General features: G+C 45.1%; 1 protein-coding gene across 4 annotated transcripts in view; it reads left to right on the top strand.

The window, feature by feature from the left end:
- Positions 1-4,764: 4,764 nt before the first annotated feature.
- Positions 4,765-24,529, top strand: part of Fermt2 (fermitin family member 2) — a 67,797-nt gene continuing 48,032 nt past the window's right edge. For all 4 annotated transcript variants that reach the window (XM_032917523.1, XM_032917524.1, XM_032917525.1 and 1 more), the window contains exons 1-2: positions 4,765-4,876; positions 5,214-5,379. In XM_032917523.1, the coding sequence (XP_032773414.1) occupies positions 5,223-5,379 (157 nt within the window). In that variant the 5' untranslated portion in view covers positions 4,765-4,876; positions 5,214-5,222. The remainder of the gene's footprint in view (positions 4,877-5,213; positions 5,380-24,529) is intronic.

Raw genomic sequence — 24,529 nt, forward strand, 5'->3', positions numbered from 1 at the left:
ATTGCCATCTTCTTACATTGTAATTACTGTAGTGGGTATGAAGTATCAACTGTCCTATTGCCATCTTCTTACATTGTAATTACTGTAGTAGGTATGAAGTATCAACTGTCCTATTGCCATCTTCTTACATTGTAATTACTGTAGTAGGTATGAAGTATCAACTCCTTTTAGCTCTGCTTTACGTCTCCCTGATGACACTAAGCCTCTTCTTAGATATTTATGGCCATTCGTGTATCTCCTGTTTATCGGTATCCCTTGCTCATTAAAAACTATTTATCTCTTTCCAGGGGTGGGGGCATGCACTCAGGAGGCTGGTAGAGCTCTGTGAGTTCAAGGCCAACCTGGTCTACATAGAGAGCTCCAGGCCAGCCAAGCCTACACAATGAGACCCTGTCTAATAATAATAATAATAATAATAATAATAATAATAATAATAAACAATAATGAGGATGATCTACTTATCTCATATTATTGTGACAGGTTTCTGTGTATTCTAGATAAAATTCCTTAATGCATTATTGGTAAATATTTTTATAAAGTTCGTTCCCTACTTTAAAAAAATTATTTTATGTGCCTGCATCTGTATCTGTTCACCATGTGTGCCTGGTGCCCACAGAGATCAGAAGAGGGTATTATTGGATTCCCCAGAACCAGAGTTGCAGATGGCTGCCATTCAGGTGCTGGTAACAACCTGTGCTAAGCAAGTGTTCTGTTGTTGACTTACACCAACCTCCCCCTTGCATTGTGATAAAACCCAATTCACCTAATTTCCTTTGTGACTTACGCTTTTATGTTTTAACCCAACCAGCTGCTGCCTTATCCAACGCTTTGGAGGGCTAGTGTTGGGTTTCCTCTAAGAATGTTACAGTTTGACGTTATCGTTTTGGAACTTAAATTTCAAGTCTATGGTCCATTCCCGTTCAGTTAACTTCTTGTGTATAGTGAGAGGTATGGGTCTGTCTTCATTCTTGCATAATCTTCCCGATGTTTTAAATATAAGCCTGCTACCTTGACAGACCGTGATATGCTTCGCATCTGCCTGAGTATTTCAGTGCCCAATACTGCTAACCACACAATTACAATCATGCTGTCGTAAGTGTATGTGAACTTTGGATATTTTTGTCAAAGTCTATGACCTATTCTGATACTCAAGACCTATTCTGATGCTCAAATACTCAAACTCTTCCTTCCTTTCTTCCTTCCTTCCTTCCTTCCTTCCCTTCTTTCTTTCTTTTTTGGTTTTTGGAGACAGGATTTCTCTGTGTAGCCATGACTGCCTGAAGCTCACTCTGTAGACCTGGCTGGCCTACTCAGAGACCTGCCTGCCGCGATTATCTTTAAAAAATAAAAACAACAACAAAACCCCCTTAAAACAGTAAATGCTAGGGCTGCATATTTCTTGGCATGGTTACCACAGAGCCCTTCATTTGTTCCGCTGTGCAAGCTTATACGTTTTTCTTTGCTCCATAGCTTCCTGGTCTTTTATGTTCCCCTGACCCCTCTCCCCATCTCCTCTCCCACCTCTCAGGGCCTAGACACTTATAACAAAACTGTGGCTATGTAACCTTCTTCCCACCCTACTTTCCTTGATTTCTGTCTTCTTGGTAGCTTTTCATCCCTGGCAATCTGCTTACCTAGTATTCGATAGAAATAATTCATTAGAGTTCATCATGCTGGCTTTATTTAAAATTCAAGCCCCCATCTTACATATTCATGCCTGAAACCTCTCTCGTTTAAACCCCACGATTGTGGTTTGTATTAATCTTTTAAAATAACTTTTAAAGTACATCATAAGCAGGTCCAGAGAAAGAGCTGAAGTCAACCTGAGGATTACCAAGCCCAGGGCTGGATCTGGTGACAGATCTGTGAGGTATCATTTGGTCTAAGTCTAAGCCCAGTGCTTGGTACCTTATATGGGTATTGCTGCTTTCAAAGCTGGAGCTGCTCTTCCAAACACTGGAGTTCTCGGCTCCTTTTCGGCATGATGTAAGTCCCACAAGTATTGAGTTGTCTTAGAGGTTCTGGGGCGGGGGTTCAGATAAGAGCCTACATTTAAATACATTAGAAAACATTAGGTAGAAGCAAATATTTAAGAAATGCACTTGAAGGTCTCACTTGATGAACTAGAAGGGGGAAAATATCCTGGTTTCAAAGGTTTGAGTTTTGGCTTCTCTTTAATCTTCAAAGCAGCAACAGCTTGAAATACTCAAAGCCAAGGCCTGAAAGAACAGGCTGCACCCACCCTAATCATTCTTCCAGAGGTATTTCACCAAGGGTCCCTGCCTTCCAGTGCTCAGTACCACACTTGGCTTCAACAAGTTTGTCTGAGGAGAAGGAATATTCAGAAAGGACATGGATATTTTTGGTGCTAAGGCATGTTAGAGAGACTCTGGGCTTACTGGAACACACGGGCAGGTCATTAGGAATAATTCTGGGACCTCATTCCTCATTTCAAGTACCTACCCCATCCTCCTAAGCCTCAAACACATACACATCTTGTTCTTGTTTCCAGCCACTTCTAATGTCCGCTACCTCCTACCTTACGCATCCTTTCACATCGCCACAGATCCTTTGGAGATAAGGGGAGGAAACAAACAGATGCAGTGGGCAACGAACATGCGTAAACATTTCACGAAGGGATTTCTTTAATAAAGAGATTTCCCCATGGGATAGGCCCCTGATTGTTTGATACTTTTTAATTGGTACCAATATGTTCTCTATATGTTTTGTGTCAACCTATTTGTAAATGTATAGATAACACAAATGTATAGTTAACTTTGAAGATGCCAACACACACACACACACACACACACACATACACACACACACACAGAAAAAAAAAATGCAAATCCTGCCCATGAATCTGGTAGCTGCTGTGGCCAGTCTGTCCATCACACAGAGAGGGATTGCGGCAGTGAATACAGTTCTCAGTAGTGCCAGAAAAGTCCAGGATGTGGCAGGTTTTGAGGTGGTTAGAAAAAGAAAGACTAAACCCAACCAATCAAAAGAAAACCCCTCAAGACCACAACACCAAATAATTAACATTTGGGGACTTTCCTCCTAATCTTTTTTAAAATCTAAATATTTAAAAATGGTTGGGTTCTTGATTTTACAGTGGCACGTACGGGGTTTTCTACAGATCTTTGTTTGTTTGCTTTTTGGAGACAGAGTCTCTCTAATAGTCCAGGTTGTCCTGGAACTCACTATGTAGGCCTGGCTAGCCTTGAACTCAGAAAGATCTGCCAGCCTCTGTTTCCCGAGCGCTGGGATTAAAGGCATGCACCACTACGCTTGGTTTGTAAAGGGTTTTGTTTGTTTGTTTGTTTGTTTGTTTTGTTTTTTTGTATTTTTTACCCAAGCAACTAATTCTCTACATTATTAAAAAACATTCTCCTATATTTTTCCAACAACATAATTTCATCAACGCTGTTTCCACCCTGAACAACACTGCTTCTAAGTAAACCACTCACAAACGTCTACAAGTAGAAATAACTGGAGAGAGGCAAGCTTAGAGAGAGGCATCAGTTTCTCCATGATGACTAGCTAGCGTTAGAAGAGTGGTTTCCCTTTTTTTTCCACTCCCAAACCTCTGGCATTTGACTAAGTTTTTCTGCTTTCACTCCCTTACGAGTGTCCACTCCTTTCTGGCGACTGTGCTTTTTCTTTCGATGTTGTATGGATGAACAAAGGGTTGTTTGCGCGGTAGATTTCCCCTTTGAAGTGTCTAGGGCAGTTCAAGAAGTCCAAGACACTTTTTAAAAGCCTGGATCTTTCACAGTGTCTTATCTGACTCTTCCTGACTTGCTGATTCTGAACAGTTCCTTTCAACAGAGTGTAATAGTTAATGGGAACGTGGAAGTGGGCCGTCGGAGACCGTTCTCCATCACTAGTCAAAGTCTTTAACAGGTAAAAGTTCTGTCCTCTGAACACCGGTTCAGAGCTACTTAAATGTCCTCGAAATGTGTCGGAGGGTGAGGAAGAGAATGTGCGTGCAACCAGAACACTGAGTCCTCTAAGTTGTGGAGGAAAAGTCCCAAGTACGCGCCAACAGTTGGCGAGGGTGGAGAAGCGGTCTCGGGTAAGCCACTGCCCGGGGAGGGGGTGGGGGGTGGTCCCCCTTTTCCAGCAGGAGCGCATGGGCCACCCTCTTGGGTCTGGCAGGCATTTGGGTCCGAGGGATTTGTAATGCTCGCCATCTCTCGGGGTCCCGCAGGAGCTGCGGATTGGAGGGGGACCCTGCTTGCCAGGCAACTTTTGTGGCTCATCGCTCCTCTGTCCTTTCTCCTACTCTTGTGGGATGTTCAAGGCAGACATCGTAAAGTTTCTGCATCCCAACTTCTCTCCCTAGCTCCCCGGCGCGGTGCCTTCGCGCCCGGGTTCCACGCACAGGTCCCGGGGTCTGGGAACTTGGCGAGGCTGCTTCTCACGCACGAACCCGGGACCCCGCTGCAGGCGCCGCCTCGGCCCCGCGCGCGCCCCCGCCCCCCTCCCCAGCTCCGCAGCCGAGAGCCCGGATGTTGGATTCCATCCCTGCGCCTGGTCCTTCATTTCCATAAAAGGGCAGCGCTCCGCAGGGCCGAGATTGCGGCCGCCGCCTCCCCCCGCGGCGCTCCCCCGAGGCGCGCGCCGCCCGGGCCCCACCAGAGCGCGCGCCGCCCCCGCGGGAGCGCGGCAGGAGGAGAGCCGGAGAGGAGGGGACGGAGGCCGGCTGCAGGCGGTACTGCGGGGGGGGGGCCGGGGCGGGGAGGGGGGTGGGGCGGGGCCGCGGCGCCGGGACTCCATTAGCCGCAGCGGGAGCCTTCGCTTCCCTCAGAAGCAGCGACGCGGGCGCCGCCGGCCTCGCCTGTTGCCGCGGGAGCCGGGCGGGAGGAGCGCGGTGAGGGGCGCAGCGGGAGAACAGAGCGCGGGGAGGACGCGGCGGGAGGAGCGGAGCGCGGGCCAGCGCAGCGCGGTCACCCGGGCCGGGTGGGGAGGCGCGGAGCGGGCCGGGCGCAGCGGCGGCAGGTGAAGGCACCCGAGTCCGCTAGGCGGGTGCGGCGGGCGGAGGCCACGGTCTGGGTGCCGAGGCGCCCGCACCCGCGCCCTCGGGGGTGCGCGCTTAGCCGCGGCTCCTCCGCCTTCTCCCTCGCTGCGGCCGGCGCCGTGGACTCGGTGGGGTTTGTCTTCCTTTGGGGGAGTGACGCTGACGAGAGCCATTTCCTCCGCGCTCGCAGGAAGGAGCCATGGCTCTGGACGGGATAAGGATGCCAGATGGCTGCTACGCGGACGGGACGTGGGAACTGAGCGTCCATGTCACCGACCTGAACCGTGATGTCACCCTCAGAGTGACCGGGGAGGTGCACATCGGAGGGGTGATGCTGAAGTTGGTGGAAAAACTCGGTGAGTAGCACCCCTGATGCCTCCAATGAAGACTTCCCAGAATGAGAGGAGGGGGTGGGGAGGAAAGACGGCGGGGGGAGGGGCGGAATTGGGAGATCCTAGCACCCGGCGTGTGCTGCGCTTAAAATGCGAAATTTGTTGCTATCGGGGCGCATAGACCTGCTCCCCTCCGCGTCCTGTTTGTTATCTTGATTTTTACATAAGGTAGTGATTCGAGCCTACTAAATAGTTAACTGCGGATTCCCGGGACGACTTGTTGAAAGCAACGAGGAGAGTATGCAGGTGAAAGTTGTGAATGTGGTATTACGGGTCTGTAGGTGTTAACGCCTCATACCTTCATTGAACCTGGGTGTGGATGACGCTGTTTATTGGGGAGAGTGTGCACTGGCGTCGGTCGGTATGAAGTTTCTGTAGCTGTACTACGTGATGGAGTGCCCTGAAATGTTCCACTCTGAGCTCTTGCGAGGGGTGGGGCAGTGCTTCACAAACTTGGTATCTGTATTCTGAGTTGGAAGTGAGCTATTTCGAGCATTAAGAAGCCAATGAAAGAACTTCGTTTTTTTTGGTGGTTCTTTTTTTCTTTTCTTTTCTTTTCTTTCTTTTTTTTTTTTTTTCAAGCAGACACTAAACTGAGTTGAAGTTGACAGTATTTATTTGAGTACACATGGATACTGGATTGATTCTGACTCGATTGTAAGCCAGGGCTGTCACCCAGGATATTTGAGAAAATGGCACTACCCATTTTGTGATAAGGCAAACCGTTTTCACCTGGCAGAAGGACCGGACTAGATAAGATGATGATTTTATCGGGAGAGCTTTTATCAGAGGAACAGCTTTCAGGCCTGCAAAGTGCTTGCTGCTGTGGGATAATGAAGTGATAAGGTGTTTTGTGTGGGGATGTCTTTTTGGCAGGGTTAGTTGGTTTTAATCAGTATTCATGCTTTAGGCCATCCTGGAAAAGTAAGGAATATTCGTTTCTCAGAAAATGTATTTCTTATCAAGGAGGAAGGGGAACTGCCTATTTACCATATAAACTTAAATGAAATAGCCTGATACAATTTAGGAATTAGGCTGATTTCATTTATTAGGTGAATCTACTTAATGCCCCTGCAGGGAATTTAATTATTGGAGGTCTAAAGAGGAGCTGGTTGTACCGCCTCTCAGTAGCAGGGTCCTCCCAGTACTGTCCGTTGTTGATGCCAGAGACAGCCCAGAAAGAGCCACCAACCAAGTAACTGTCGGTTCACTGCTTTTTTTATGTGATTCAAGTTAATCACTGTTGGCAAAATACTTACCAACCTTTTTTGTCCAGTTCCATTTGGGGTTGAAAACTACCCAATATGGTTCCTGTTTGACAAGGACCCGGTAATTTGTATCAGATTGCCTTATATGTGATTAGTGGACCTTGCTGATACATTGCCGTTTTTAATTATTTGTTTGGTTAATTTTTTTTGGTTTTGTTATCCAAGACTGGAGTCTCACTATGTAGCTCTGGCTGGCTTTGAACCCGCCGTGTAGACCAGCCTGCTCTGCTTTTGAGTTGTGGCATTTAAAGGGGTGCCCTCCCCATGCCCAGCTCCACACGGTGATTTTTTTTTTTTTTTTTAAGTAATGCAATAAAAGATCTGTCAAAGGTGACTTAGACGAGTTGGAATTCTCAAAAAGCCAGGCTTTAATGAATAAATAATGATTTCTACTATATTTACATCACTTTGACTGACTGTGTTATGAAATCACAATTATAAATAGAATTGTTGGGGGACGAGCTGTCTGTAGACAGGATTGATATTTCTGAGTAACTATCTTAATCATGCCGATGTTAATTAATTACATAGAACGAGGGGGCAGGGATGCCTCTGTGTAGGAATTTTGTATCTGTCCTCAGTTGGACCAGTTCTCTCGAGTTCTAAGTTCCAAATGGGGGAGGCATTGCAGACTTTTGACAAGTACACAAGAGTGGGATACCATTTAAAATGTCCACAAATCAGACCAGTCAAATTAGAAAGGAATTTTTGCGGTTTTTTTTTTTTTGGGTTTGTCTTAACATTGGGATGGGCTGCCTTCTGAAGCCCTGCGTGTTATCAGCAAAGGTATTAAAAGACCAACTCGATGACTCTTGCCAACAGTGGCTGACTAGATCAAAGCAGCCTACAGGAGTCTAGGTAAAAGGTGGAGGTCTTTTTAGGGATGAGATGGTGCGGTGTCTGGTGTCTTCAGATTGCACAGCTGTATGGGCATGTAGCAGAAGCAGGCTTACGGGGCCATGGAACGGTTAGTGGCACTATCCTGCAGACAGCCTTAACTGTGTATGATGACCCTGTCAGTCTCACTGGAGGGTAGATGATTAGCCAAGGCTTTATGATTCCCTGGAGTTAATAGACCCCAGGTTGACCCTCCCTTTCATGCCTTGAGTTGTGGAAGCTCTGGAAAGGGGGTACCTTTGCTGTCATTAGGTCCTCAGAGATGCAGGTGAGCAGTGAAGGGAGCAGCCATTGTGTACAGCAGGTTTTACTGTACAGCTGGTGTCCCTCCTGGAGCAGACCAAGTCGGGAGCATTGATGATGCTCTCTCGGTGTGTGTCAGCGGTTACCCTTGTAGTTGGTTTCAGTCTTTTATGAAGAACACTTGCATTCCAGGGAATGTAGTTATCTAAACCTGATTCTCAGATTTATTACTTTAATTCCCAACCTCTGAAAAGAGTCTTACGCCTTAGCATGGACCACATTCGTCATTCTGCTCTAGACATTAAAAAAGAAAAAACAAGAAGTATATGCCGTGAATGTGATAATGGGCTTTGGGGGCTTATAGCTTGATGAAACTTTTATGATTGGCCTGTGTAGGCTGATCGTAGACAGTCTCATTATTGTACATCTCCATGTATGTGAAGAACTGCTTTTTTTTTCATCTTTCTTTAAATGCTATATAGAACACTTTAAATAAGGGCTTTAAATATTACTATGTCTTTTTTATTAAAATAAAATGTTAACGGCCACTGTGGTGGCACATACCTTTAATCCTAGCACCCAGAGACAGGTGGATCTCTTGAGTTTGAGGCCAGCATGGTCTACAGAGCAAATTCCAGGACAACCAAGCTACAGAGAAAAATTCAGTCTCAAAAAACCCAAAAACAAATAAGTAAAAAAAAAAAAAATGAAAATGAAAATTTAGATGTGTGTAGTTTAATTTTTTTTTAACTTGGGTATAAACGGTACTGTTCTATAAGGATAATTTCATAACACGTATATGCCATGCATTGAACATGTGTTAGTTTGTTTTGAAGCAGCATCTCATGTATCCTGAGCTGGCCTAGAACTCACTATGTAGCTCAGGCTGGCCCTGAAAATACTGGGATCGATGCGTAGCATGTCTGGTGTGTATAGTTTTTGTTGTTGTTGTTTTTGAGGTTTTCTTGTTTGTCTGTTTGTTTTTAAGAGAAAAAACTTATATCAAGGATAAGGATTATAAAAATAAGATGAAAAAGGATACAATTTAAAACAATTATATCTAAAAATAAATTGTAAAAGAAGGCTTAATTGGCTGGGATGCCTCTGGAGATCACTGGAAAGCAATTAGACCTGTGAGAGTCAGCGTTCCATCAGCATTGAGGATTCTGGGTACCAAAGGGGATGCTTAATTGGTGTTCCGTTTGGTCTTTCCTTTTTCTCTAGGTACTCTGAGCTTTTGTCCACTAAGTTTTAGAGTCACTTTTAGATGACTTTCTAACAACTCAGTTTGCGTCTCTCTAGAAATACTCACTTTCAGTGGTGAGTAAGGAATTTATAATAGTGTGGAGCTTAATGAATGGAAGTTTCGGCAGCTAGCTCTGAGCTGGGAGGGAGCGGGAGGGATCCACCACCTATGACCGATTCCTTCCAGCTCTGAGTCTGAAGTTAAATCACATCCCCATGGTACAGATTTAAAGGGAAGTCGTGGGATTCAGTTACGATAAAGAAATGAGTGGAGCTGACTTAAAATCTGAAAATTGCCCTGCCTGGTACTGCACACCCTCCATCCCAGCACTTGGAATGGCACAGGCAAATGGGTCTTTGAGTAAGTTCCAGGTTGGCCAAGTCTACAGAATGAGACCTGCTCTCAAAACGGGGGTGGGGGGTGGGGGCGGGGATGGGTTGGGGGGGGTAGGAGTGAGGATCTGGTTAGGTTTTGAAGTTAGCACATATGATCTAACCTAAACTAAGATATTGTGAAAGCTATTCACACAGCACTCACTGTGTTTTTTTTTTTTTTTTTCTTTTTTTCGAGCTGGGGACCTAACCCAGGGCCTTGCGCTAGGCAAGCGCTCTACCACTGAGCCAAATCCCCAACCCCACTGTGATTTTTTTTTTTTAAGCATGCATTTATTGTACCTTCCGGAAGTGCAAACAGCCAGGTTTGAACTCCAGGAACTCTAAAAGCAAGGTTTGAGTCGAGTGCCCAATGAAGGTGCTGGTACCCATTAGGACCTTTGTCACCTTCAACACTAAGTGAGAGGTTGACAGGATGCACACAGAAGAGGAGCCACCATAACTGCACAGCTCTCTCTCCCTCTTCATGCATACGCCTCCCTGAGGGAGAAGGACTTACTTGTTTTGTAGAATGGTGTCCATGCTGGGAAATCCTCTTTCCTCCTTTGAAGTCTTACAAGTGAGTTTATGGAAGTTAAATGTCTGGATAATGTGTCACTGACTCCAGCTGAACTGTGTTATAAGTCGTGTTTTTAAGTCTCTGGAAGAGCAGCTGGCCAATCACTGAAGTGAATCGAGTCCTAGTTAAACCTGATAGCAAGCTTCCTAAGTGTTTCCGTACTGTGACTGATCCATAGGCATTCACTGTTGAACTTCATCTGTTTCCTAAAATCTTAGAAGTTATTTGAGCAAGAGAGAGGGTGCATCGTAGTTAAAACACCTGCTCCCAAGCCTGAAAAACCACAACCAGAGTTCAGTTTCTGGGACTCCGGAGGGTGGTTTAAGGAGAGAACTCTTCTGAGTTGTCCTTTGACCTTTGCACATGGACTGTGGCATGCTCACCCCCAAAACAAGATGATTTACATACACACACAAAATTTTAAGTTCCTTAAGAATAGAGGACAATATGGGCTGGGGATTTAGCTCAGCGGTGAGCGCTACCTAGGAAGCGCAAGGCCCTGTTCATCCCCAGCTCGAAAAAAACCAAAAAAAAAAAAAAAAAAAGAATAGAGGACAATATAAATTTTACTATGCTTTTTATAAATTCACAGTAAGTATGAACTATTTTGGAGGTATATGGTATTTGTTCCCTTTTAAAAAAGGAGGGTGGGGGACAGGCTGCCACTAGGTAGACCATACTGGCCTGATCTTCCCTTTTTTGTCTTCCTGGGTGCTGGGATTAAAGGGAGGTGGGTGGGCTTTGCTGTTCATATTTCCCTCTGCCAAGTTTTTTTTTTTTTTTTTTTTTTTTTTTTTTTTCTTTTTTCGGATCGAACCCAGGACCTTACACTTGCTAGGCAAGCCCTCTGCCAAGTTTTATGTCCCAATTTTCTACAAAAAAGAAAGAAAGAAAAAGTCTGTTAGATTCCAACTAGAGCTAACTTATTTTTAGGGCAAAGGCTACCTTTTTCTTTATTCAGTTATTTACAGAAGGCCGTGTCACTTTGTCGTTCGATCTCACTGTTGGAAAGCACAGCTCTTAGGGCTGGTTGAGCAAGTTGTTGCCATCGTGACCTTTTGCCCTTAAATACTCAAACCCAGACTGCCTAAAAATGAAGGTTTCTCTCTTAGACAGTTGCAATACATTTTTATCACCTCCAGGAAATTTCCTATTGACCGAACACTGTCATTTTCTATAAATACGCACACATTCAAATACATTCAGATTTTACAGTTGCCTCAATGTCGGTGGCAGCCAGACTGGCCTCTTACTCCTTTATTGTGCAGAATAACTAAGTGTAGAGTTCAAGGAGTATGCAAGTAAGATACGTGTAAGATGAGCGTCTTTTTCCAGACTTCATAGCTACACTGGGAAACAGCCCTTGTTAAAACATCTCTTGGCCTTTCAAAGCAAAATTATCAACGTGGTAACCGATATTTTTGTAAGTTCTCTTTCATAGACTGTATCTTTAAATTCAGTGTAAGATTACTTGGACTGTTGGGAACGTTTTTATTTTAACATTATTTTCGTGATGGGGCCTCCTTATTTTGCTCAGGCTGGCGTGGAATTCCTGGACTTAGATGATCCTCTTGCCCCGACTTCCCAAGTATAAGAGTTAGAGATGTGCACTTTGCACGGAGCTACATTAACATTCTCAGACATTGACTAGATTGTCCCTAATGTCAGCTGACCTCCTATTGCTTTAGGTACTAATGGATACTCTCCAGTCAGTAAGGAAAAGAACGTGTTGTCTGTCTGCCAGCAGATCTAATTGCACCTCTGACCCCTCTTGCTTCTTCCTGGTTTGTGCGATCCTTGAACAACCAATCCAGCCTTCCGAGGGGGGTCTTAACTTACACAGAAGTCATCATGTGGACCTGGAACGCTGTAGTCAAGGCCAGAGTTACTACATAGTGGGTTTGAGGCCAGTTTGGGCTCCATGAGACCCTGTGTCAAAAAGTATAGAGGGCCTTAGCCCAGCAGGTAAAGACCTGCTGCCAGGCCTGACATCTGAGTCCAGCCCACAGGACTTAGATGGTGAAGGAGAGAGCCGACTCTTACAAGCTACCCTCTGACCTTCACACGTGCACACGTGCACACCTCCAGCACACGCATGCTCAGGGATAGTTGTAGTAAATTGAAAAGACCCTTTCACAGGTTTTGTTGAGACCTGAGTTATGAACACAGGTGCTTTATATAAACTCTTCGTGCTGTACAAGTACAGAGACGACGCTTTGTCAGCATTGACCATGTCCGGCTGTGCACTGCAGAGGAGGAAGGTGTCCAAAGTACAGTGGAGAATACTGTTGCCTATTTGGGAGTGCAGAATTGTACGCCCCAAAAGGAGTTTAGCTTGGATTACCGCGCGTTCCCACCCCCTCCCTTCACTCTGAAACACATACCTGCCTCTAATGTAACAAAGAGCTATTTAACCACTGTTTTCCTGAGATTTCTGAAATGCAGCTAACCGGTAAGTGGATGATGGTATTTCAGAGATTTGAAAAACTTATAGCCAGTGGTAAATTAATTCCCTACTTAATCTGTTTTATAAGAGCAGGTGTTTTATATTCATTTATAATAAAGGAGTGAGGTAAGATTATTTCTTGGCACCTCAAAACATGAGGCTGGTTAGAAACTCATGAAAAGACTTTGAGGGGAAAAAAGCTAATGTATTTGGATTTCTTGCTCGTTTTCGATACTAATACTCAAAACCATGGCCTCACGGATGCTAATTGAGCAAGAACTCTCTGACCCTGAGCTAGACCCTCAGTTAGGGGTAAAGGATACTTAACAATTTCACCCAAATAAGAGTAGTAAAGAGTAGTAATGCCTGGGGTGAAGTAAATATTGTGCAAGGTGTTTTTAAATAACTCACTATCCTTTTAAAAGATGTTTCATCTTATGCATCCTAATGTTTCATGTACGTCCGTGCACCATGTATACCTCCTACGGTGTGGGTGTTGAGAATTAAACCCTGCTCCTCTGAACCAGCAGCCATTCCTCTCAACTCTTGAGCCATCCCACAAGCTTTAATAAACTTTTGTTCTAAGATGTGACATTTTGCACTTGAGTTTGTAATTGCAAATCCCTATCGTAATTAGTTTTTGAAATACATAAGTTTATTATCAAAATTATTATACTAGCCGAGTGTGGTGGCCCATGCCTTTAATCCCGGCACTCAGAAGGCTGAGGTAGCTGTATCTGGGTTAGGCTAGCCTGGTCTACAAAGCAAGTTCTGGACAGCCAGGGCCACAGAGAGAAACCCTACCTCATCCTAGGCCCACCAAAATAATTACTGTATTAGTCTGTAAACACTGCATATCCAGCATCTTTTCACCCTACTACTGTTCTGTTTGTCTTAAGTAGTGTCTCGTTCAGCAGAGACTGGCCTAGAACTCTTGTGTGGCTGAGGAAGACCTCAGACATTTGATCCTTCTTCCTCTGTCTCCCATATGTGGAATTACAGACATGCATCGCCATGCCCAGCTTATGTGGTGTTGGCGACCAAGCTCGGGGCTTCTGCATGTGAGGTACTCTACCAGCTAAGTTATATTTCCAGCCCTGCTGTTTCTCTTAATGTGCACGTATGTTCGGGTATAATTTACATAAAGCAAAAATAGTTGTTGAATGTAATGTTTTGGGTTTTGGTAGCTTTACAGTCATGTTAAACTACCATAATCAAGAAATAGAAGTAGGCCCCAAGTTTCTTTGTATTTCTCCATAATCAGCCTAGCTCCCCAGCTTGAGGCCCTTAAGCCATTGCTGGTTTGCCTTTTCTGGGGAGCCTTATAAGGGGAACATCTGTTTGAATGTGGTTGCTTGATACAATTTGGCTCTTTGGTCCATAGAACATGTTCGTAGTTCCTTCGGTGGAATGTTAGTCTGTGGAATAGATGTGTATTCTAGTGGGTTTTGTGGGGGAGGAGATGGGAATACCAAGGTTTCTTGAATAGCCCTGTTTGTCCTGGAGCTCTGTAGACAAGGCTGGCCTCGAACTCAGAGGGCCACCTGCCTCTGCCTCCAGAGTGGAATCAAAGGTGTGCACCACCACCCAGCTTGAATATGCACTATAATTTTATTGTGATTGAAGACATTTGGGTTGTTTCCAGTTTTTGTTGATTATGAATAATGTTGTCATAAAAGCGTGCAGACGTAATTTCCCATTTCTCTTTGATAACTACCAAAGAGGGGGTGGCTGGGCCTGAAACATAAGCTGAAAGTTATAAGAAACAGCCAAGTTTGTCCGGAGTCATTTTGCCTTCCGTTCAACATTGTATATGAGTTTCTGTTAGTCCCTTTGCCTCTGTACTCAATACTGTCAAGGTTTCTTGTTTTCATGTAGTCCGTTCTGATAACTAATTTTGCTTTGGGCAGTGTGTCTGGAATGAGTAGAACATTGGTTTTTCGAGAGCTTATTTGCTCTTGTGTATATATATGTGACTGAAGCTGACCGGCCTTCCTGGCCCAGAGAGCCTCCTGAGGCCAGCTCCCCAGGGCTAGGATGAAACCACACAGCTCCACTGTAGTGGGAGCAGCAGTTTGGGTCCTTTGCAAGCGCTGCCATGTGGGTGCTGAGAATCAAACCCTGGTCTCTGGGAGAGTAGCTAACACTCTTAAACTCTGAGCTGTCTCCAACCTCCTTGAGTGAGAATATTTTACATTGGTATGTCACTCTAACCAAGGTTAATACGACACTCACTGCATAGCTTGGGTTGGCTATGAATGCATAGGAACCCTTCTGCCTTGGCTTTTTGAGTGTTGGGTTTGTAGATGTGAGATCCGTACCCTGCAATGATTCAGGATTGAGACTTGTCTCCTGCCTAGGTGCATGAGATCAGCCCTGGGTGACCTTTACAACTTGTCTAGGTTACCAATCTGAAAAAAAGCAGCAGGAACATCTGCTCCAAAATTTATGATCTTAGCTCTGTATCTTATATTGTAACTTAAAAAAATGTATCAGGTATTTTAAAGTTGACATTTAAAGCATCTGTATAATGATGTTTTGGGTATCTTTTTCCATAACAGAACACCCAGAGTTATAAGTAAAACACAAAAAAGTGCCAGGTTAATCGATTGTAGGTTTCTATCGGATAAGTGCCTTCTGGTGTAATGTTCCTTAATGGAATTTTGGGGTTCCGACTTAAAAGTTTTATAAAGCTTAAAAAAAAGCTTGGAAAAAGGCAAGCAAGCGCTGTATCCGTTTTAAAACTGACTGTTTTTAGACGGTGTGGTGATAAAATCTGTGGGTCTGGAAGCCCCCTGTGGCAGGCTCCTGGCTGTGCCATAGACTAGCTGTGTGACACTGGACCGTCCTCCTCATCTGTAGGGTGAGGGTAATCTATGGCCTTGCTGATGGAGTGATTGGAAGGACGACATCAGCAAACACGAGCGTTAACGTCTGTGGTGACCGCCAGTGGTTTTGTACACTTCCAGAAGCTGAACTAGAGAAACAGAATTTTGTAACATGGAAAATGTCTTTTATGCAGTTAAGCCAACCAGCGCTCATTTATTCTCTGCTGCGGTAAAAAGATAGTGAACCTCTTTTTGACCACCGTCTATCAATGTTAATAATATTATAAAAGGTTAAGTATGAAGATGTTTTATGCCGTACATTTAATGCTTCTGTATGGACTGTACTGGCATCAGGGCGTACTGACTAGACAAATCCCTTTTTTTTTTTTTTGCCAGCAATTAAGAACTTAGTTTAAAACAGAGTTGTGTGTTTTGTAGACCAGCTTTATTTTTATTCCCATGTGTGGGGTGAAGAAGCACGTGGATTCATCTTTCCCAGGAACAGTGGCAAATGCAGAGGGAAAGTGTTCCTTTAATATGCCCTTCCTGTTGTCACTGCTTTCTAATAACAAAATGAAGTAGATCACTTTGAGTGTGGAGTTGGTGGATTGGCTAAGGAATAAATGCCAGCTAACCTTGCCGTGGTACAGGAAGGTGGTGGAGACTTAGAAGCATAACTGATGACCAGCCTGAGGGTCCAGTGAAAACTTAGACATTCCGGGTGATGGGGACTGCAGCATGGTGGTCAGAAGAACTGTACTCGAGCACAAAGCACTTGTTTATTCTCCAGTCACTCACTCGCTATTTTTAAGAAAGAACTGTTGGAGTGAATACAGACTTTTACTACCGTCCCACTTCCAGTCGTGGGGAAAGACGGTCTTTACATAGTCGTTACTAAAATGTAGCAAAAGTCCGTGTAATAAAACAGGCGTTGTGTACTGGGAACCTGACCCAGTATAGGACAGGGTGCGTGGAGGGAAATGACTTGGAAGCTCAGACCCAGGTGTATTAGAATTTGTTAGTATTTTCTTCTGAGAGAAATTTAAAATGTCCAAGCTAGGAAGTCTTACTAAATCGTCTTTTGAACTAATTAACAGCTCTGACTACCGTTAAAAGGACCAGTGCAGTTAATTGTTGTGGGTTGAACATTATCTAGTATACACACTCTCTGGTGATAGTCTTTGAGCAGGGTTTTACTTGGCTTTACTCTGACTTCTGACTTCTAGGAACGAAGCCATGTTAAATCAGTTAGCAGCCTTCAGTGTTGGGTAGAGAGTGACCCTCCCTCAAGAAATGATAACTGTGTGGAGTCTACTGTGTGCACTCTGTGCTTGCATGGTCCCTTTCATCTGAGAAACTCCTCAACCATATTATTACATACTCGGGGTAGAATGTAATAATAAATAGGGATAGAGAAATCAAATGTATGGACATAATTTTGTATTTGTACAAAACATGACCCTGACCGAAACAGCCTGAGGAAGAAAGGGTTAATTTCAGCTTACAGTTCTCAGTCCATCATTGAGGGAAGTCAGGGCAGGAACTCAAGGCGGGAACCTCAAGTCAGGAACTGAATCAGAGACCTAGGTTGCTCCCTGTACTGGCTGGTTTTGTGTGTCAACTTGACCCAAGCTAGAGTTATCACAGAGAAAGGAGCCTGCCTCAGTTGAGGAAATGCCTCCATGAGACCCAGCTGTAAGGCATTTTCTCAATTAGTGATCAAGGGTGGGAGGACCCAGGCCATTGTGGTTGGTGCAGTCCCTGGGCTGGCGGTCTTGGGTTCTATAAGAGAGCAAGCTGAGCAAGTCAGGGGAAGCAAGCCAGTAACATCCCCCCATGGCCTCTGCATCAGCTCCTGTTCCCTGACCTGCTTGAGTTCCAGTCCTGACTTCCTTTAGTGATGAACAACAATAGCTGAATAAGTCTTTTCCTCCCCAACTTGCTTCCTGGTCCTGACATTTGTGCAGGAATAGGAACCCTGACTAAGACACTCCCCATGTGCAGTGATGTTTTGCCTGCATGTATGTCTGTATGAGGGAGTATGTTGGGTTTTCTGGACATGGAGTTACGGACAGTTGTCATATGGGTGCTGAGACTTGCTGGGCCTTCTCTCCAGCCCCATGGAATACTTTTGTTTGTTTTTGAGACAGGCTCTCACTGTGTAGCTATGGCTGTCCTGGCCTCGACTCAGATACACTGGCCTCTGCCTCCTGAGTGCTGGGATCTCAGCCTCCTTTCCTGTCGGACTGAGAACTTTCCTATTGTACCAAGCCAGGGGTGGCACCGCCCACCATAGACTGCGCTCCCACATTAATCACTGATTAAGAAAAAGTTCCACAGACTCACCCATGTGACAATCTTACAGAGACACTGCCAGTTGTAGTTTCTTGGATAACTCTAGTTTGTGTTAAGTTTGGTAGAGATGGGGAAGGACATGACAACCAGGAGAGCCGGCCTCCAACTTGTAATTTCAAGTGCTGGGGTTACAAGTTTGTACCACTCTTCCTAACCTTTGTTTGTTTCGAACAGTGAATTCCAGATTCTTGTCAGTTATGAAGAAGCAATAATAGTTTTTGTTCGAAGTTTATTTTTTCTGTTAGTTTACTATAACAATTACCCGAAATCGTGTGTCTTTAATAAGATTTAGTCCTCACAGTTCTGGTGACAGAGAAGCCTGGGTCACCCTGATCTGTTTCCTTGGTGGGAGGGATGCCCAGCTCTGGCCTGACTCCCGAGGCCCCCGATTCAACCAGCAGAGCTCTGCCCTCTGCGCTGCTCTCTTCCCTGAAGCCCCGTCACACTGGGGTGGAGTGGCCACACGTGAGCATAAGGTATTCAAATCGTCCTCCCTAGCAGTTTCTAAATATTTCCCACCATGGGGCACAGACCCCATCAGTTCACCTCAGAAGCCTTAATGTAAGCTAATGTCTTCATAATTGAATACCGTACTTTAATTGAAACATGTTAGTTTGAGTGGATGGAAACGTGAAACAGCTCATGTTTCTGTTAACAATTAAGTTAGCATTTTAAACTACAACACAGAAATTTCAAAACAATGCTTTACCACCAGTGTACTCCTTTGTTACTGTGACTTAAACTGCATAGCCTAGCAACACATTCCCATCTCCTGCTTGCGCTGTGACTGATGAGTGACATCCAGTCTGGGGGAGCTGAGTGACCTCTTCCCACCCAGTCAGCAGAGTGTGTGCTTGTGTGCCTCTTGTCTCCGAGTGATAAACTTCCAGGACCTTTTATAAGAATGGAAAACTGAAAGAGGAAATTTGTAAATGAAGATACAAGGACAAATAGTGAGCAGGAGTGAGACTGAAACCCGACTGGATACTGCGCATAGCTCAGCTTGGTCGCCTGGCTCCCAGCGCCATTCAGGACACTCAGATGCTGCCATCGGAACTCGAGAAAACTTGGTAAAGACAAAATCATAGAAGAAAACTTCCCTAACCTAAAGAAAGAGATGCCCATGAACATACAAGAAGCCTACAGAACTCCAAATAGATTGGACCAGAAAAGAAATTCCTCCCATCACATAATAAATAGTCAAAACACCAAATGCACAAAACAAAGAAAGAATATTAAAAGCAGTAAGGGAAACAGGTCAAGTAACATATAAAGGCAGACCTATCAGAATCACACCAGACTTCTCACCAGAGACTATGAAAGCCAGAAGATCCTGGACAGATGTCAGACAGACCCTAAGAGAACACAAATGCCAGCCCAGGTTACTGTATCCAGCAAAACTCTCAATTAACATAGATGGAGAAACCAAGTTATTCCATGACAAAACCAAATTTACATGTTATCTTTCCACAAATCCAACCCTAGAAAAGGAAAATAGATGGAAAACTCCAACACGAAGGAAACTACAGCCCTAGAAAAAGCAAGAAAGTAATCTTCTTGCAACAAAACCAAAAGAAGAGAGCCACACAAATAATAATTCCACCTCTAACAACAAAAATAACAGGAAAAAACAATCACTATTCTTAAATATCTCAACATCAATGGAATCAATTCCCCCAATAAAAAGACATAAGAGAGGAGACAGTGTAGCAGGGTGAGGACATTGTCATGGAAATAACACCAGAACCTGCATGTATATAACAACGATCTCAAATATTTCTTGACGCTGGTCCTACCGCCATGGGGATTGAGCCCAGGACCTCTAACTGCTAGGCTAGCACTCCTCCACTGAGCTGCCACTCTTTAAACATGTTTTTATTTTGACAGGTTGTCACTAAGTTGTGTAGGCAGTCTTGAATTTGTGATTCTTCTGCCTCAGCCTCCCAGGTACCTGTGAGTACAGGTCTGTGTCACCAGGCTCAGAGTGACATCGAAAATACAGAGTAGCATTTAGGAGGCAGAGGCAGGCAGATCTCTGTGTTCAAGACCAGTCTGATCTGCATAACATCCAGTGTAGCCAGTGCTGCACAGTGAGACCCTGTCTCAAGGAAACACACGTACACACCCCCACCCCCACTCCCACCACCCCCACCATCCCCATCACCCCCACCATCCCCATCCCCATCCCCATCCCCACCCCCCCCCCCAACAGCAACAAGAATGTAAAGAGTAAAATGTTTATTCCGGTTTAGAAAGTAGAAGGACTGACTGCACCACAGCACAAAAGATGTTGTTTCCAGGCCGTAAGTAAGTGTTGTGCAGGAGGGAGATGGCTCAGTGAAGTGCTTGCTGTACAGCCGTGAGAACCTAAGTTCTATTCCGAGAACCCACTTAGTTAGGCCGCTGTTGGGGCAGTGCCTGTAACCTAGAACCGAGTAGGCAGTCAGGAAAGTTCCTGGGACTTGGTAGACAGGCAGTCTAGCTGAAGCCATGAGCCGCATGTTTATAGACTGAAGACCTCAGATCCCTAAACAATGGTAGAAGGAATGAACCCCTCCCGAAAGTTGCCATTGGACTTCCTTGCGGCGCCTTTACACACACACACACACACACACACACACACACACACACACACACACACACACACACACACACACACACAGCAGTTAAGATACCTACAAGAAGACAGGTCATGGGAAAGAGGGATGCTAAGGTGCAGACCAGTTGGGGATAGAGGTGAAGGACAGCAAAACTGCCTCGTTCCACAAGTTGGGCCAGAGGACAGGGATGGACGAGGCCTTAGCTGGCTAAGATTTGTGTAACCCGTGAAGTGGCTTAGATAACTGCCAGTTGAGACTTTAAGGTTTTTCATTAGAAGTGAAATGAAATTTGCATTGGGAACGTTAACTAATGTGAACTGGGCCTTGGTGTGATACAAACCTGAAGTCCTAGCTAATGGAAGGTTGTTTAAATATTTGAAAGTTCAAGGACTACCAGGGCTGTAGGGTGAGTTCGAGGTCAACTGGAGCCATGTAAAGCGATCCTTCTGAAGCAATGAAGGGGGCCGTGCTGTTGCCCAGGGTAGTCGGGTGTCTTCCCGCCCCTTGATGCTGAATGCACACAGGGTCAGTCTCCAGTGTGGGGTGGGGCTAGAGATGTTGAGTAAGGTTGGGAGTGTGAGGAGGGGAGGAAGGGACAGATGACAGCTGCTGAGGTACTCAGTTCTTGGACAGAAAAAAAAAAAAAAACCTGAGAAGAGCATAGAGCGCTCTTGGGTTTCTAAAAAGAGTAACAGGTTAACATGTGTATCACACACTCAGGGAGGTAACTGTGCGTTCTGCTAGGTGAGGTGGACACAGGCTGGGGTCAGTGTTGTCCAGGATTTGCGTGCTCAAGTGGTAATTCTCTTCACTTTATTATGAGCAGACAGTGCTGTGTGCTAGGTTGTTTCAGCGGAGTTCACGCGTTAGAGCTTTTGTAACTCTTTTAAAGCATCTTCCCCTCCCCCCAACTGTCCTTGGTACATTCATGGAACTATATTATAAAAACTTAAATTCTGGAGATGTACTATTGAATTCTGTTTCTTTAAGGAGCATTCTTCTAGGACAAGATTAATTTAGGAATTTATTTTGGGTCATTCTTTCTAGAATAATGTGGCTACCGAAGGGCCATCTTAAGGGGAAGGAGTGACTTAGATGTGTGTATGTGTATACTATTTAAATAAGTGTGTATGTATGTGTATACTATATAAGTGTGTGTATGTGTGTACTATATATAAATAAGTATGTATATATAAAACTAAAAAGTATATATTTATACAAATTTGTATATATATACATGTATATATACATATATATACACATACACTAGAAATTCAGTTTCTGATATTAAAAACAGAAGTGGCTATACTCAGCCAGGGTACATGCCAGTCCCTAGTCACGGCTGCTTAGAAGGTGAAGATGGGAGGTCTGATTGTCCACTCCCCTGTCTCAGCACTGAGATCCCATCCGGCTTGAACCTATTCAGGTTTTGTGCATGCTGCCCCAGGCTGAGAGTCCCATGCACATCAGTTCTGTTGTGTCTGGAAGACACTGTTTCAATGGAGTCATCCACTACCTCTGTCTTAAATCTCCCACCTCTCTTCTGTCTCTTGGGCCCCAAGAGGAGGACTTGGATGAAAACACTCCATTCAGGACTAAATTCTCCAAAGTCTCTCCCTCTGTACATTGTCCAGTTGTGTGTCTTTGTGTCAGTGCCTGTGTGCAGTAAGACGGGCTTTTCAGGTGCAGGCTCAGCAGAACCCCAATGTCTGAGTACAGCAGTGTGTCACTGTGTTCCCTTAGCAGAATGTAAGCAGAATGGGATGTAGGCCCATCTATCTATTCTCAGGCTCATGGCCAGTTTAACAGTGTCAAGACTATGTTCCATCTCTTGGTTTGGGTTGGTTTTGGGGGGGCGGGGGTTGTTTTATTTTGTTGCTGTTTTGAGACAGGATTTCAATATGTAGCCCTGGCTGTACTAGAACTCACTGTGTGGATCAGGCTGCCCCTGCCTCCTGAGTGCTGGGTTTAAAGGTGTGTGCTACCATGCTGGTTAGCACCAGTCTATTTTCCGGGTAGGTCGCTGTTTTTAGGTTGCAGACTTTATTTAATAACCTATTTTTTCTTTGAAGAAGTTCAGCCAATCTTTGTCAGTCCTGAATGGCTCCTGTTTTCTGTGTGAAATGTTCAAGTGTATCAGTCAACTTTGTAGTTCTCCTGCACTCCTAGCTGTCCTCTCTAGTCAACAGTAAATATCAAGAAACTCCAGTTTCCCAAACTCCAAAAATGGCAGTCCTGACCCAATTCAGACTACTACAGAAGGATTTCTGGTGCTTAGTTAACATTCCTCTGGAGCTTGTCAAACAGGTCACCCAAAAGGAGGGAGTCATTTCCCTTACCTCTGGCAGAAGGGACATATATGGCTCTTCATTGACATATATCTTTGATGCCTGAAGAATATCAAAGTCTAGGTTAACGTCCACGCTCCCTCAGTCCCTCCGTGTTCACAAGTCCTTAGAGTTTGAGGAGCAGAGTTTCCTTTGGACCTTACCTTCCAGCCTCTTTGTTGGTGAGAAAGGATAGTCTGACTGCTTCACAGCTGGAGAGGGCCCAGAAAGCCTGGAATGCTGGTCAAAGGTGAGGAGGGGGAGGGGAGTCAGGTAATGAGAGGAGACCGGGAAATTCCAACAGAAGCTTCTGGCTTGTTGACCTAGCCTGAAGAACTGTGCTTTCTCGGTGTCTTTCCGTGTGATTAGGGCTGGCTGGTGGGCTCTGCAGTTGATTTCCTGGATGCTGTCTGTCAACTGAGTGGGACTCTTCTGTCTCTGTCTCTCTCTCTCTCTCTCTCTCTCTCTCTCTCTCTCTCTCTCTCTCTCTCTCACTCTTTCACTCACACTCTCTCTCCCCCTCTCCTCCCCCCTCTCTCCTCTCTTCTCCTCTCTCTCTCTCTTCCCCCCTCTTCCTCTCCTCTGATCTTCTCCCCTCCCCTTCCCCTCCCCTCCTCCCTTCCCTCTCTCTCCTCCCCCACCTCTCTCTCATCTGCCCTAAGTCCTCACTGTAGGGTAAGCAGTTAACAGCTGGGGTAGACTCCACTTTGAGCCATAGCAGAATGAGGCCTGAAAGTTGTCAGTGTGATAAAAGTGTAAATACTCATTCATAGTAAGAAATTTCTCAGCAGGGAAGAAAACAGAGTTTAAAGACCCAAAAGATGGTTCTGGGATAACGCGTGGCTAGATAGAGGTCAGACAGAGGTGTTTTCAGCACTGGGAAACACTTTTAAACTTATTATTTAGAAAACAACTGAAGACAGTTTCAATTTTGATCCTGTGACTATAATGATAGCCAGTGTTTTTGTTACCAAGACCTTGAAAAACAAGTTCTTTTCAATGAGCAGTAGTAAAGAAGTGAAATTGAGTCAGTAACAGCAGCATGGTACCTGGGCTTGTCTTTCATTGGAACCTGTTTTGTGAGTCCCTTTCTCAAAGGAACCTTGTCAGCAAGGTAAACCCCCCTCAGTTGTGCGTTTGATTCGAGTAGGCTCTCTTGTTGTCTGTAAGGTTCTCCACAGTTAGCCTGCTATTCTTGGCCTCTCCAGATGGGAAACGTTTTGCCTTCGTGAATAGTGGATGTGTCTGACGGCTGCACTCTGAAGATATACTGTTTGCTCCACGACGGTCGGTCCTGTCAGGTTACAATGATGCTGTGGTCTCTCTCCCTTCTGAAAACCCCAACTGGAGGACTCCTTGGGCCTACCGTGCACTTTCTGAGCATCGTCACCTGTAATACTGCTCCTCAGCTTAGAATGTCAGACCCACACTTTTTTTAAATGCTGCTCAGGGAATCACAGTGCTGACCAGACTAAGGGCCTTATCTCGTACTCACAATAAAGCCTGGACTACTTTCTCCTGCAGACAGGGCTCCTGCCTGCCCCTGGAGTCTTCGCCCCTGACAGCAGCCCTCTGGTCCATCAGCCTCCTTCAGCTGCCATAGCTTTGTGTCATCTCTGGCACTGGGGCAGTGCCCTTGGCACACAGTTTAATGGGTGTTTGTGAGTGAACCGTTTTACCGGGGCTGTTTGCTACCCTACTGTAGCAATGGCAGTAAATGTGGACTAAGTTGGTAGCCTGTGCTGCTGGAGGTGCTGGGGAGATGCTCCGTGAGTAAAAACATTAAGCAGACAGGAGTTGGATCCTTGGCTCCATAAAGCGGCCATGTTGTGAGTCCCACACAGTGCTGTGATAATACTAGAGTGTCCATGTGTAAACACGCACTACAGCCTCCACGATCCCTCTCCTGCCCTCTTCCATCACCATTTTTCTTTTGGTAGTATGTGCATGTGC

This window comes from Rattus rattus, chromosome 12 (assembly GCF_011064425.1).
Source record: "Rattus rattus isolate New Zealand chromosome 12, Rrattus_CSIRO_v1, whole genome shotgun sequence".
In the NCBI taxonomy this organism is placed as follows: domain Eukaryota; kingdom Metazoa; phylum Chordata; class Mammalia; order Rodentia; family Muridae; genus Rattus; species Rattus rattus.